The sequence below is a fragment of the Podarcis filfolensis genome, assembly GCF_964270895.1.
Source record: "Podarcis filfolensis genome assembly, chromosome: 1".
Classification (NCBI taxonomy): domain Eukaryota; kingdom Metazoa; phylum Chordata; class Lepidosauria; order Squamata; family Lacertidae; genus Podarcis; species Podarcis filfolensis.
The window spans coordinates 72,715,307-72,730,913 of record NC_139604.1 but is presented as its reverse complement, the minus strand read 5'-3'; the positions used below and the strand labels follow the sequence as shown (position 1 = coordinate 72,730,913).

The 15,607-nt window shown below is 41.0% G+C and overlaps 2 protein-coding genes and 1 long non-coding RNA gene across 10 annotated transcripts in view; 1 reads left to right on the top strand and 2 right to left on the bottom strand.

Moving 5' to 3' along the window:
- The window catches only part of DNAJC24 (DnaJ heat shock protein family (Hsp40) member C24), a 41,037-nt gene extending 27,833 nt beyond the window's left edge, over positions 1-13,204 (top strand). For 3 of the 6 annotated variants that reach the window (XM_083599305.1, XM_083599304.1, XM_083599306.1), the window contains 2 exons: positions 10,267-10,335; positions 11,842-13,204. In XM_083599305.1, the coding sequence (XP_083455431.1) occupies positions 10,267-10,335; positions 11,842-11,966 (194 nt within the window). In that variant the 3' untranslated portion in view covers positions 11,967-13,204. Of the gene's footprint in view, positions 1-7,374; positions 10,208-10,266; positions 10,336-11,841 lie in introns of those variants that run through there. The other 3 variants (XM_083599302.1, XM_083599301.1, XM_083599303.1) reach the window with 2 other exon arrangements.
- The window catches only part of LOC310756574, a 156,276-nt gene continuing 141,874 nt past the window's right edge, over positions 1,206-15,607 (bottom strand). Inside the window, exon 2 of the long non-coding RNA XR_014544932.1 lies at positions 1,206-3,923. This is a non-coding gene — a long non-coding RNA (uncharacterized lncRNA). The remainder of the gene's footprint in view (positions 3,924-15,607) is intronic.
- Positions 12,904-15,607, bottom strand: part of IMMP1L (inner mitochondrial membrane peptidase subunit 1) — a 30,756-nt gene continuing 28,052 nt past the window's right edge. For all 3 annotated transcript variants that reach the window (XM_083600364.1, XM_083600366.1, XM_083600365.1), the window contains 2 exons: positions 15,493-15,603; positions 12,904-13,168 (listed from right to left, as the gene is read on the bottom strand). In XM_083600364.1, coding sequence (XP_083456490.1) covers positions 13,100-13,168; positions 15,493-15,603 — 180 coding nt within the window. In that variant the 3' untranslated portion in view covers positions 12,904-13,099. The remainder of the gene's footprint in view (positions 13,169-15,492; positions 15,604-15,607) is intronic.

The following is a 15,607-nucleotide window of genomic DNA, read 5'->3' as shown; positions in this document are numbered from 1 at the left end:
GTAGCTGTGTAACTTGCGTTGCATTCGGTGGAGTGTCAGCAAGGATGCATATAATACACAACTTTTGGTTTTAGCTAAAGTTGATGTGTTGTTGCAGTATACCAAAACAATTTTATTGAAAGGAATTGATTTAAAGGAAAGCAACTAATTTTAAATCCCTTTAAATCCATTGGGATCTACTGGGCATTTATAGTCCTGTTCTTCCAAAACAATACTCGCTGCTGTTAAAGTGATTACTGAAAATGGGAAGCTTATTGACAAATCTGCCTGATAGTTCCATAGTTGAGAACAACTGCCCAAATTAGGAGTGGGTGGATGACTTAGGGTGCAGCAATGGGCACTGCTATAAGAGAGACTAGCTTTCTCTAACCGCATTATGGTCAGTTCTGCCAGGCTTGACAAGCCTCCGGCTTTCTCTCAGAGTTGGAGAGGTTGGATGAGAATTGCCTTCACAGCAGCACTTCAGAGGCACTCACAATGGGGAAGAGCTGGAACTCCGCAATAAAGCACATGCTTTCTGTGCAAAAATTTCAATTCCCATCATAACTCAAGGAAGGTCTGGGCAAAAAAATTGTGTTGAAAACCTGGAGATCCGTTGCTAGTCAGTCTACCAATATTTGTAGAACAGCTTCCCATGTTTGAGACGATCACTGCTCCCTTCTTAGCTCCTCAGTTGGTAGGAAGTCTGGGATTTGATTTGTCTCTGTGCTTCTGGCACAGTGCCTGAAAGCCATTTGCTCACCCCCACCCTCCCTTCAGCTTGAAGCTAGCAGGCAGAATTGGGACTGCACTTGCAATTGTGCTGGGTTTTGGAAGCCTTTGGAAGATTCTGGGAAGGATTCCACACATCGCTCTTCGTTTCCAAGATGGGGAAGATGAGAGGATTTCCCCCAGCTTCTTATTTTTCTAGTAGAAAAGCACTGGTTGTTGAGGGGGTTGGGGTAAACAGTGGGTAAAGGAGAACTTTGAGCTAAGAGAGAGGATGGGGTTGGCAAGCAGGGAGTTGTAAGCTGAGATGGAGGTGTTGAAGGGCTGGGGTTGAAGGAGTTGTTGAGGGATGAGAGGGTAGAAGGGGGTGGGGGGTTAAAGAAGCTGTGAGGGGTTGGGCAACGTGTAAGTGGAGGGCGTTGGGGAGTTGGTGAGGGTGGCAGGTAGGGAGGGATAGTCAGCAGGGGCGACAGCCCCTAATATTTACACACAATAACAAAGATCTCAACCTGTTTTATTATGATGATAATTTAAAAATGACAACCAAATGCTCAAGAATATTAACTCTGATTGCAGTGTTATAACACAACCATTCCTAAACAAGCCCCTCTGAACTGAGATAGAATCATGAACTGAGAATTGGCCATTTTATTTGTTTGCTTGTTTAAATTATTTCTATTGTATACTACAATTTCATTATAAAAATCAAAGCAGTTTACACCAATTATATACACACAATAAAAACCATATAAAGTTTTAAAATTGCAAATCATCAGTTGACTATATAAAATTGAATATAATCTAATATAAATTATTGTGAGGAAAAGTCCAAAGAAGAACATAAAAATGAATTTATTCTGACCTTCCAGCCTAAATGGTGTGATTTTGCAGTGCTGTGAAATATATGTATTGATCAAGCCGCATCTCATGAATCTTTCTCAGGTGCTAGAATAAGAAAGTAAATCTGAAACTGCTCAATTTTTATTATTATTTCTAGAGCTGGACTTAAGGGAAGGGTTCTTGCCATTAGGACTTACAAGCTCCCCCTGCCCTACCAGGACAGTTTAGTGGGTTTCAGGCAAGGTTCAGCCTGAATGGTAGCAGTGTATTCATGGCCCTACAGTGTTCATAAACATGCATATCACACTCAAACCATATATTAGCACAACATCAACAAGTTACAGCAGGCATCTACCTCCTCTTCTGGAGCCTTATTAGACTTTACCGATTAGTGGGCTCTGCGTTGCTCCCGGACGGGAGGAAGTCAAATGACACCGAGGCTTGGTTCAGAGAAAGAGTTCTTTATTTCTGCTCTCCGGAGCAGCAGAAAGGCACTTGTGTGGTCAGTCCACAGCAAGTCCAAAGAAATGAGACATTTAATGCAGTATATATATCATCCAGGCACCCTCTCCCCCCTTCCCCAGGAACCCAGCCATGTCACCTTATACACGCAGGTTGACATCACATATGTTCCTGCTCCGGTACTCTTAACCATAAAAGGGCTTTCCTTCCTGTATTCCTGACCATAAAAGGGTATTCCTGTTCCTATATTCTTATCTTGGAACAAGAGGTCACCAACTCCAAGAACATACTCTGGCACTGTTCCCAGACTAGGTCTGTGCGTCAGAGTGTGGTCAGAACGTAAGATAAGACCTAGACATGTCATCCCTACTCCATTGGAACAGCCAAGGTCACTCATTGCTGTCACAGACTGATAAGGGAGAGAGCTTTGAGCACTTGTTTATACAGCTGGGTTTTGGCTCAAGAGCTCAAGTTAATACATTTTAGAAATGCTTTCTTGGAGAAAGGAGAAAAGGGGTGGGTGGGTCCTGTTTCAAACTGACTGCACAGAAACCCATTCCTTCACTTCCTCTTCTTGTATGGCTTTTAGTTTTGCTTAACAGGGGCTGTTCTTCCTTCCCCCTGCCCCACCTTCTGGAGCATGGCTTTGGGGAGGGAAAAGACCCCTGACTGAAACCCTGGAGAACCAACTGCTGCCAGTCAGTGTAGACAATACTGAGCTAGTCTTTCTGGCAAAGTGAAGTTTGCTTCTAATAGTTATTTAATGCTGTTTAAAAGATTCCCAGCATCCCTTTTAATTTTCTTGAATTTTCGGCTTGTAAGACATGCAATGAAGAACCTCCGGTCCATGGGCCAACTTTGGTCCGCAACGGGTACAGGTTGACCTGTGAGGCCCTTTTCCTTCATGTCCATCATCTGACAGACATAAGGGTGGGGTTGAATCCTGTGTTGGCTGTGTGTGCCTGTCCCCAGCTACGAACAGAAGTGTGCATCCCAAGTGAGCAGAGTTCAACCTTGCTCATCTACTGATGAATAGGGCTTAAATCGTGCTCAGGTCAGCAGGATTCCATGCAAACCTGATTATATCACAGTCTCCTGCTAAAATAGAGGCCATCCATCCTCCATAATTTTAGCACTCAACCCTGATAAAACATAGGGGGGCTTCCCTTTTAGCAGCTTCTGGTGTGCCCTCCTCACTGAATCAGTAAAGAACTGCATATCCACTCACTATGTAGTATTACTCAAAATTCAGAGAGCTATCTAAGGACACACAATGTAAAATCAATATTTATTTAGAAATAGAAATTTTTAGATACAGTGGTATCTTGGGTTAAGAACTTAATTCGTTCTGGAGGTCCATTCTTAACCTGAAACTGTTCTTAACCTGAAGCACCACTTTAGCTAATGGGGCCTCCCACTGCCACCGCACTGCCGCACGATTTCTGTTCTTAATCTGAGGTACTATTTCTGGGTTAGCGGAGTCTGTAACCTGAAGCATCTGTAACCCAAGGTACCACTGTATAACCCATTGTACAGATTACCAATTTACTACACAGCTTCACCAGTGCCATCCAAGTGGTAACATGCATATGGTGAACCCTTGATAAATGTTCATATGGATCCACTTTTTACCTTCTGTGGATTTCTTTAGCTTTGTTCTTGTTCTCCAACTTCTCCTGCAAAGAGAAGGCAGAAAGGACATATGGGAGGTTCTCAAAGGTCTCTCATCCATTGTAACAGCCTGGCATACTGAGTCCTCAAGCACACAGATTTGAGTTGTGTTGGAGATAGAACAAGGCTTTGTTATGGTCTATGAGTGATAGACTTCAAATTCCCTGGAATATACAATGGTTGGTTCAGTTGTGATACATTATTGCCCAAATTCCATAAGTGACATTAAAATAAACCTAAGTCTTATTACATAAATATTGGCAAAGAACAACAGAGTATGTAATCCATGGAATTGGATAGAAAAGATAGAAGGAACTGAAGAAGGAAAACTCTTATTAGTATTTTTGACTGGTTCCATCTACTGTAGCATTTCTTCTAGTGATTTGGAGCATCAGCATAATTGCCAAGATGGATTAAGTTGATAAGAGAAGATAAAGCTTCCTCCCCCCTCATTCTCATTTATTACTATTTCAGTCTTAGATGTAAGTGGGTTAACTTTGTTTTAATATATATCTATTTAATGTACTGGAGGTGTTCAGAATAGGTTAGGTCAAAGAGGTTTTATTGATCCAGTAATTATATCTAACTTGTCTGATTTGTTTTAATTGCCTTCATTAAGATTAATTTAGATGAAACTCATTCCCTGGAGATCTATAGTGTAGATTTCAGGTAAAATTAGAATCACAATTTAATGTTGCAAAAAGGAGGCAGAGACCACAGGCCAACTTGATACTGGATAATCGGCCGCTAATTAATGAATTGCATGGGGGGGGGGGGAATCATGCTTTAATATTAAAGTGCTAATTAGATTTTTTTCACCAATACATGAGGGCAGTTAAAATAAGTGTTTAATTTCACTACCAATACATTATTCATAGTTAACTACTATGGTAGCAGACTGGTTGCACCAAAATGAGGAACATCAGGATAACCTTTGTTCTAAAACAGTTTGTAACAAATGCGTGCATACTACTCCTGACAGAATGTGGACCACAATTGCCAAGTTACAGTATGAGTCCCTACGTTTTTGCAGTTTAGCATGGTACTATCAAATTCAGATTACTAGTTGAGAGCTGCTTTCTTCACAGATTGGCATTCGTTTTAGGTTTGACTTAGCTCCTTTCCAGTATTCTCTGTAACCAGTAACCTGAAATGATAAACTGGGTATCGTGAATTAGTATTCATTTGCTCATAGAACATTGTATACCAAAGCACAACTGTGATCAAAATATTATATACCGTATTTTTCGCTCTATAAGACGCACTTTTCCTCTCCTAAAAAGTAAGGAGAAATGTGTGTGTGTCTTATGGAGCGAATGCAGGCTGTGCAGCTATCCCAGAAGCCAGAACAGTGAATGGCATCACTGCCCAGCGATCCCGCTTGCTGTTCTGGCTTCTGGGATTCAAAATATCTTTTTTTCTTGTTTTCCTCCTCCACAAACTAGGTGCGTCTTATGGTGTGGTGCGTCTTATAGAGCGAAAAATACGGTAGCACCAGTGTGATTTTAAGTATCTATATTAGTTCAAATCAAGGGTGGGTAACATCCATTCCATGGGTCAAATGAGGTCCTCCAGGTCTTTCTGTCATCCTAGGCCATGCCCCTCACCATCCTTGATCTGTACCCTCATTGAGTGCCTTTGCTTACCTGGAATATGTCAATGAACTGAGATACTGCCTCTCGCTTGCTTGCATGGATAGCTGTGTGTGGAGAAACCTGACTTGCATGGCAGGGATTTAGCTTACTGTACGTGGAAAGTAGCCACATCTGTTGCATTAGCCACTTTTGGCTTTGGCCTTGGCCACCACTACCATACAGCCCCAAGACTGACTATGAGAGATTGTGACCATTGGACTGGTGCAAGTTCCCCATTTTTAAAAAAAAGTGTTGGAGAAAATAAGGAACTCTAGTATTCCAGAGTATGCATAGCTGTGACCATGCACAGAACTAGCTGTATAGTGGTATCCTAAGCAAGGCAAATGGAACAAACTGTTCCGTTATTTTGTTTCTTCCCAAGTTTACATCATTTTGCTAGAGTGTAGTTCAGGCATAGGCAAACTCGGCCCTCCAGATGTTTTGAGACTACAATTCCCATCTTCCCTGACCACTGATCCTATTAGCTAGGGATGTTGGGAGTTGTAGTACCAAAACATCTGGAGGGCAGAGTTTGCCTATGCCCGGTGTAGTTGATCCAGTAGGGGCTGAAGCTGTTAACTGATAAATCTGATAAATCACTTACCACCCTGTTACACTGTGTCTACTCATTTTGCAAGGTATACCTATATGACATCAGACCTACCTGTTACTATTTTCTCCTAGCTTTGTTTATTAATCTGTAAAGGGTAAAGGCAAAAAGCTGGGAGAGAATAGATCAATATACAGTGGTACCTCGGGTTACAGATGCTTCAGGTTACAACTCCGCTAACCCAGAAATAGTACCTTGGGTTAAGAACTTTGCTTCAGGATGAGAACAGAAATCGCATGGCGGCGGCAGCGGGGGGCCCCATTAGCTAAAGTGGTACCTCAGGTTAAGAACAGTTTCAGGTTAAGAACGGACCTCCAGAACAAATTAAGTTCTTAACCCAAGGTACCACTGTATACAGAAGTTGTATATGATCAGAAATATACCTACTACTTAAGATACGTGGGGATATGGACAAACATGACAGGTGAACTATGGTTCATACTTCTGAAAGAAGCCCATTCTTCATTAGTCTTGAGACAGCAATTTTTAAATAGTAGGGAGTTGCAGCTAAAAGTGTGCCAATCTTGGATATTGCCACATGTATATACCGTATTTTTCGCTCAATAAGACACACTTTTTTCCTCCTAAAAAGTAAGGGGAAATGTCTGTGTGTCTTATGGAGCAAAGCCAGCAAGAGCCGCTGCCACTGACACGCTCTGCACAGCTCTGCCTTTAAAGCAAGAGCCGCGCAGAGCGTGGCTGCGGCTCTTGCTGGCTTTACAGCGAGGTGGGAGGAGCAAAGGGAGAGCCACTTACACGGCTCCTGCCCCAGCATCTCCTCCTCTTTTTGCTCCAGTTCTGGTGAGGCAAGGCAGCTGCCCACCACAGGCATGCACAGATGTGAGCTCTCCCTCTCCCTTCCTTCCTTCCTTCCTGCCTGCCTTCCTTCCTTCCCTCCCTCCCTCTTCCAACTTGAATAAAATATTGGGGGAGCCATGTAAGCCCCACCTCACATACCGCAATTCAGCCTTTCTCAACCTGTGGGTCCCCAGATGTTGTTGAACTACAACTCCCATCGCCCCTAGGTAGCAAGAGCTCAGGGAAGATAGGAGTCAAGGGATGATGGGAGTTGTAGTCCAACAACATCTGGGGACCCGCAGGTTGAGAACTGCGATCTCAAGACAAAGTGCATGCACACTATATGAATGACAATGCCCATCAACATGGGGGGGGGACGACTCCCTCAAATATTAAATGGGGGGGAGCGAAGGCACCTAGGCCTCTAGGAGTTGGCTGCTATGCTTAGGACAACTCAAGAAAGCAAAATGATGCATATGCTATAATATCAATAAAATTTTAGGGTTATACTGGTTTGTTGTTTTTTACAGACTGTAGGTTGGCTATGTTTACTATGATGCCATTCGTTAAAGGTATGGTCAGCGCTCAGTGGTAAACATTGGAGATACCATACATTACTGACAGTTCCTTCATCACTGTATTTTCTTGCAGAAAACCTCCCCCATTCTGATAAGGATGATAAAGCAGAAAAGACTGGCGTATAAGATTCCCTTTAAACTAGAGGTAGTAAGATATGCTAAGGAACATGGAAACAGAGCAGCGGAGAGACATTTTGGGCCACCACCAACTGAAAAAATGATAAGAGATTGGAGGAAACAGGAGGATCAGCTGCAAAAAGCAGATAAAAGCAAGCACACTTTTCGTGGAAATGCTGCAAAGTGGCCACAGTTGGATGTGGCCATGAAAGAATGGATCACAAATCACCGGAATAATGGCTTCACAGTCTCTACAAAAATGATAATATATGAAGCCAAACGCATTGCTGTAGAGAAAGGCATTCACGATTTTACTGGATCACCATCATGGTGCTACAGATTTATGAGGCGATGTGGCCTTGCTATGCGCACCAAAACTAGAATTGCACAAAAAATGCCAAAAGAATATGAATCTAAGATTCTGTCTTTTCATAAATTTGTAATTGATGCTAGGAAGAGAAATGGGTTTGAAATTGGCCAGATTGGGAATGTGGATAAAGTCCCGCTAACCTTTGATGTGCCATCTTATAGGACTGTTGATCTGAAAGGTGCCCAGACTATCACCATGAAAACCTCCAGACATGAGAAAACCCATTACACGGTTGTGTTGTCTTGCTGTGCAGATGGCACCAAATTGCCACCCATGTTAATTTTCAAAAGGAAAACATTTCCAAAAGAAGTGATTCCAAGCGGAATTGTTGTACATGTTCATGAGAAAGGATGGATGGACGAAAATGGATTGAGAGTATGGGTTGAAAAAGTGTGGTCCAAACGTCCTGGAGGGCTTTTGGAAAAACCTGCCTTATTAGTACTTGACCAGTTTAGAGCACATATGAGCGAAACTACAAAAAAGTGCTTTAAAGAAGTGAAGACTCATCTAGCAGTAATTCCTGGAGGTCTTACCAGCCAGTTGCAACCTCTCGACGTTTCCATCAACAAGCCATTTAAGGTCTTTATGCAAGAAGAGTGGAACAAATGGATGGCTGCTGGTAATCATGATCTGACACCTACTGGACAAATGAGGAGGCCCACTATCACTCAAGTTTGTGAATGGGTGAAAACATCATGGCACTCGGTGAAGGGGGAAATTGTTGTCCGGTCATTCAAAAAATGTGGCATTAGCAATGCTTTGGATGGAAATGAAGATGGTATTTTATATGAAGATAGCGAAGAAAGTGATTTCTGTGATTGTGAGCAACTGAGCTTCATAAATTCTGACTCTAGCACTGATGAATTCTTGGAGTTTACAGAAGACTAGAAGAGTGCTCGAACCTTAGTCTCTCTTCATTTGTTAATGACAGTGATGGTGGTTCTTAATGCCACTGTTGACTGCTGTTCACTTTACATGGTTATGATTCTGATATACCGGTTGTTTATTAAATAGTTTAGTACAACATTTGATTCAGAATATTTTTTTTGTTTTCCTCCTCTTAAAAACTAGGTGTGTCTTATGGTCGGGTGCATCTTATAGAGTGAAAAATACAGTATATACCAATTGCTTGTGTTTGAAAATAATTATAGAGTGTATAGAGGTACATGTATTGTAGTTCTCTCATAACAGAGGCATCTATATTCAGGTTTGCGAAGGGGGAAAAGTAGCTAATGTGCTTGGTACTGGGCACTGTGTATTGGACTAGATCATTGGATTTCAAATTTGAGAGCTTGAGGAATTATACATCTTGCACAGAACCCGAGAGTTCCCAATCAATATATCTACCATGGAACCTGGTGTTTCAGAAAAATAAATAAATGAAACTTATTGACCTAGGAGCCAAACATGGAGGGTGGGACGAGTACATTTTACTAGGGTCCAGAAGGGGTGTGCAACCACGTTTTCAGGAGGAAAAATTGAGGCTTAATTGAAATTCATCCTTGGATATGTTGGTGCAAACTTAATTCTCAATATCTATATGTAGTGGTGAGATCTTATGAATGGTTGGATATTAAGCTGTGTTAGAAGAAGCCACATTCTCAGCCATAAATTACTGACTATGCCCTGTGGAGAGAACTTATACAGGAATTTCTAGTGCATTTTGATGCCCCCCCCACCCGCATGTTTGCTTCTAGCCCTGGCATTCTTACATTTGAAAGGCACATAGGAAGCTGTCTTACACCACTCAAATTGTCTTGAGCAGAAATGTTCTCATCACCTGCTGCCTGATCTTTTTTAGACTGAAATCCTAGGGTGCTCTACACAGCATTTGTCAGTACAGCCATGTACAGTATAATGAATATAAACGTTTGCTGCTCTGTGTTTGGCTCGAAATTAAAATCAGGCAGGCACAAAACACAAGGAGCTTGAACTTGTGACTTCCTGTTGATGATCAAGGACATGAGTGTGTAGAGAAGCAGATGAAAGCTGAAAGGGCCTTGTTCCATTCCTTAAGAAAGCTTTAACACTTTTGACTCAAGTAACCACCCCAAACCCTGATGTAACTTAAATATTAAAAATGTTTGGGCACTCTGTAATTACTGTCCTGCCCAATGAAGACATTTTTCCTACCAAGCAAGAGCTTAAGTCTTTCCTGTCCTCTCTTGCTTCCATTCATTTATTGTAAGAAGTGAGGTGCAGTCAACTTTTGAGATTTGCCTGCTTACCAGTTCTTTCCAATAGTGAAGCACATAGGCTGCAATATGTCCTTTTATAAATGTTCTTGAATGAACGTATTTAGGCACTGTGTTTTATTATTGTTTTATACAAGCTTTGAATTAACTTTATGCTGTAAGTTGTTTTGGACTTCTCTCTGTGTGAAAAGCAACGAATATAATAAAGTTTATATGACTACGAACTTGCAGCCTCTGTCTCACATCCCGCTATTCAAACTGAATGCCTGTTTTATTTTCTCAGAACATGAATTAACCCAAGGATGGCCTGTGGATGCTCAGGTGTCACTTGAAGATATGGCCTGGAATCTCAGTAAGATACCATGTGAAACTGGTTGATAAGTCAACTGAATAGTTAATGTAGGAATAAGAAGAGTCTGCTAACGGGCCAAGGATCCATCTAGTCCATCCTTTCTCCACCTATGGGTCCCCAGATGTTGTTGAACTACAACTCCCATCACCCCTAGCTAGCAAGGCCAGTGCTCAGGGATGATGGGAGTTGTAGTCCAACAACATCTGGGGGACCACAGGTTGAGAACCGCTGATCTAGTCTAACCTGTTTCCAAGAGCGGCCAGCCATGTGCTGTGGAGAAGACCAGAAGCAGGGCATGAAGACAACAGTCCTTCACTGCTGGCTGCATCCTTGAGAATGGGTAGTCAGAGACAGTCTCTGTCCCTGGAGGTTCAGTTGATCAATCAGTGGCTATCAGCTATACCAACCATGATACTGTCTAAGCCCCTTTTAAAGGTATAGATGCCAATGGTTCTCATACCTGATGGCAGTAATTCCATATATTATGTATTGTGTGAAGTACTTCTTCTGTCCTGAATCTTATGGCAATCAGTTTCATTGAGTAACCCTTAGTTCTAGGGTTAGGAGAGGAGGAATGTTTCTCTCATTCAGTTTAAAAAACCACTGCCGTACAACCTTCAGTTGTCTTTTTCTAAACCTAAAAATCCAGAAGTTTCCCTTCATTATTTTGATTGCCTGTTTCTGATGGTGCTTTTGTGATAAGGAAGCCTCCATTGTACCACATACATCATAGACTTACAGAAATGCATTACGATACTAGGCATTTAGTTTTCAATGACATTTTCTAATGACACATAGCCTTGCATATGCATGGCTTGGTGTGAAGTTTTAGTTGCTAGGCAAATTTTTTGGTTAGTAGTATGAAATTTAGAGGAGCTGCTTTTTGCTGAATGCTGAAGGGGTTGTAATCATGCAAGCAGATGCAAGAAGACAACTGAAAATAATGGTTAAGTCATGAATGCATTGAAGCCTGCATATACAACTGTTTTACTATGGTTTTCTTCTCCGAAGCTCCTACAGAGATTTGCGAGGAAACTTAAATCTCATCCCTCTTCTGACCTGGGTCAGCAAAGCTGTTCCACGATAATTTTAAAAATACAACAGAATGACATACAAATATAGAACATTATATATAACATACTCAGAGTAGGCCCATTGAAAATAATGAGCATGACTGAGTTAGGTCCATTAAATTTCAGTAGTTCTCAGCATTGTAAGAAACTATTTAGATATTGCAGCTTTTAAGAACTAGTCCAGTAATAAGGGTTTGTCTTGCTATTTTTTTTGTAAAAGTATAATTTAACTTTCTTATTAAAATCCTACCACATGGAGGAATTTTTCATGTTAAGCAGTTCCTACTACAATGTAATTCAGTTGCAAAAAGTTTACTATACATTTATGGTAACTCTTGAGATGTAAGCTGACACACACACTTTTGGGTAGCTTTTGGGTAGCATTCAAAACTGCAATGGAACTCATTACTGTTTCTGTGTATTGTTTCAACAGATGATCACTGTTATTCTCTCATATGTCGATGTGGTGGAAAATACACTGTCTCCCAAAAAGAAGCTGAAGAGGTTTCACTAGTATGCTGTGATACTTGTTCATTACTTATAGAGATTCTTCGATGACTCCGCAAAGGATATGGGAAACACAAAAGATGTATTGTGTTAGGCAACTAATGGACAATATGTCAGTAAATACCATAGTAGAAAAATGCACAATAACTGTTAAGAACGTTAGTACAAACAAGTTTTCTTTCTGCATCAGAGATTCCTTTTTTAAAATCCATGCAAATTATGCTCCAAATGTCTTTTAATTTGAATTGTCCATATCTTAGTGTATGAGATTTAAACACTACATTTCTTCTGCTTGCACGAGTGAGCACCATTTAATGTTATCCTCCTATTCTGGTATCATGATTACTCCTTTCTGAGGATAATGCATCCTGTACCCAAGATGAACAGGACTTGGAATACTGATCTTAAACTGAAAAGTGGGCTTCTGAAAGCATACATGCTGCCATTTCAAAACCAATCCAGTACAATATGCAGTACAGTCGACTCACAACTTATGGAAGCATTTCTGTTTGACATATGGAACAATCCCCCATCTCCTCTCCCTGGGCACCGTTTTGGGGGTTCTCTCAGCCCTCCAGAGTGGATTTGGGGGTGGTGTGGGGTGCACAGAGGAAAGAGAAGGGGAAAGCCATGCTCTGCTAGTAGGAGTGCTTGTGCTAGCTTCTTGCTAGTGTGGTGGATTAGTTCAATCCAGCCCCCAGAGCATACTAATCCCACTCTTTAAAGAGCACTTGCAAAGAAGTTCCTAATAAGCTGGCACTTGCTTATTCCCAGCTTTTGAAAAATGTTACACCTGTGAAACTGTATTGCCCTTTTTAGAAAAATCTGATAAACTTTCTAGTATATGCCATGTTACTTAAGAACCGTCTGTTTAAAACTATAGGAAACCCTTGGCTTCAGGACTCCTACTAGTTCCTATATGTGTGGTTCTGAGGGGAAACACTTGCATTTTATGAGAACCATAATGAAAGAAGGCAGAATTCCGTAAGACTGTCAGAAGGATTTATAAATGGGATAAATGGAAATTGTTATATATATGAAGCAACATTATTTCCCAGTATTACGACCCTTACTTACATCTACAAGGAACGTCTCGATGTTCTTGTTTATTTTATATCAAAATACATTACTAGCTTTTTAAAAATTAGTAAAGAAGTCAGCATAGATGACACTGCCTAAGTCACTTAGTCATTCCAAATTCTGTGACTGTTGGGACTTGCACGTAGGAATCCAAAATCAGTCGGAGGCCAGAGCTGTAAAAATAAAATGAATAAATTACTTAAGATATAGAGCAACCGTCTTTTTTCTTCTGCTGCTTCTTCCTTGTCTCTTATTTCACCCTTTTCTCAGTTCAAGTGTTAAAGAGGAATAAACTGTGACTGCTGAAATCAGAATTTTACCAATATGTATATCCATAACTTTGGTCCGCTTATAACTGTTGTGATAAGAAAGAGATTTTCCCCCATTTAAAGATGGTCACGTAGTACCAGAAGCAAGGAAACTGCATTATAGATGCACTGAGTTATGACTTCTGTCTCACCAATCCAGGTTGAAGGAGTTGGCTTTGAATAATTTTCATTAGTATCAAATGTGATTGGCCTATGTTGCAAGTGATGTGCTTAGGTCAGGCTTCCTCAACCTCGGCCCTCCAGACGTTTTGAGACTACAATTCCCATCATCCTTGACCACTGGTCCTGCTAGCTAGGGATCATGGGAGTTGTAGGCCAAAAATATCTGGAGGGCCGAGTTTGAGGAAGGCTGGCTTAGGTCATGGGCATTCCTCTGAAAGCCATGTATTCTACCTACAACAGTTAGTTGAGGTGTGGCTGAGGCAGGAATTTAGTCAAATAGAGGTAACAAGAGATGCTAACTAACAAAATGCAGTTGAAAAGGTTTTGACCTATAAAGCTTTAAACGGCTCAGTACCGCAATACCTCAAGGACCACCTATTTCCATATGAACCTACCCAGACCCTGAGATCATCTTCTGAGGCCCTACTTCATGTGCTGCCTGCACGAGAGGTCTGGAGAGCGGCAACATGAGAATGGGCCTTCTCTGCAGTGGCTCCCTGTCTGTGGAATGCTCTCCCCAGAGAAGTTCACCTGGCGCCTTCACTATACACCTTTAGGCGCCAGGCAAAAAGTTCCTCTTTAACCAGGACTTGGGCTGATTCATATCCAATGTCCTTTTAAAATGTGTTGGGAGTTGTTTTTGTTTATATTTTGATTATGTGTTTTGATATCATGATTTTATCCTGTGAAGTGCCTGAGACCTGTGGGTATAGGGCGGCATACAAATTTAATAAATAACAACAAAACAACAACAACAACTTGATGATCCAGATAGTAATATACTCATGAGTTGTTAAGGAACTCAAAAGCTGCTGCGCTTCCAATAAAAATATGCAATACAGTACTATGAAGGCCAACCCAATACATTTTACTTCCTGAAGCAGAGCACTGAATGGGACTCCTCTAAATTATTCAAGTCCAAAGTTTTGTTTGGTAGTTAAGGCAAAAAAACACCCCAAGTGACTCTAGAGTAGAAATAAAATAGCAATATATTTACTAGCTTTTCATGGCACCCAAGTCAGGTGCCTACTTTAAAGGTAGTGCTAATTCTAAACCTCCCTAACATTTGTCTTCTTACAGGACGTTTAGAGGATTGCCAGCATAACACCATTTTTTCAAAAGGGGATCTAACACAAATTCAAAACCTATTCACCTAGCTTCTTATCTAGGTAACGGATAGAAAGCGTTTTTAAAGATAAAGAGTTATTAAGTAAATAGAAGAACAAACTATGCTTAGAATATTTAGAATATTTCAAGACTGGACAGCATGTAAATATTGATTCAGTAGATAAAAGGTTGTTTTTTTAAAAAATCCAGGAACATTAAAGTCTTTCATCTAGGGCTGCTGAGTCAAGTTGGCTAGCAAGAAATTAGAGTGCGGGTCCTCTTATGAATCAATAACTGGGTTAAAAGACGTCGGAAAGAGAGGAATAAATGGAAGATTAAAAGCAGTGGGATCCATCAAGGATCTGTATTGGGAGTCATGCAAGTGCCTGCTTGTGGAAGTGGAAAGGCATTCCACTTACACCTGCCACATGCAGTTCTGTAGGGTCCCCTGACAACTGGTTCCAATTTTTCAGGAGGATCTGCCACATAGAGCTTGGAACACTCCATTTTGTGCACTGCTTGTTGGGTCCAAGTCAATATTTTGAGCAGCATAGAACATTTCTTATATATTCGATGTGTTTTGAGAAGAGCCTGGAGAACAGAAACATAACTCCTTTCTAATGTTACATTTCCATATACCGCCCATAAAAAGGGGCACAGCGACCTAAAGTAAAACAGATTTTATGTTTGCATTGTTGTTACATGGGTGGGTTTCAGACTCAGTTGGCTAATGCTTTATGCATCTTTAGTCATTTGAGGAGATCATGCTCTCCTATAACATTTTAACACCCTGGTCCCTGTGCTTCACTAGATAATGAAAATGTCTCATCGTGGTAGTTCAGGCCCTCAAGACTTATAAAAACTGTCAAATTAACACGTTTTAGATTGCAGGAGTATACCTTCAAGCAAATGCGTCCTTTTATCAACCCATATGGAACAGGACCGTAACACCTGGAATCTGTAGAATTCCTGAGATTATCACCTTCTAACCAAACATGTCCTTTCGGTACCTGA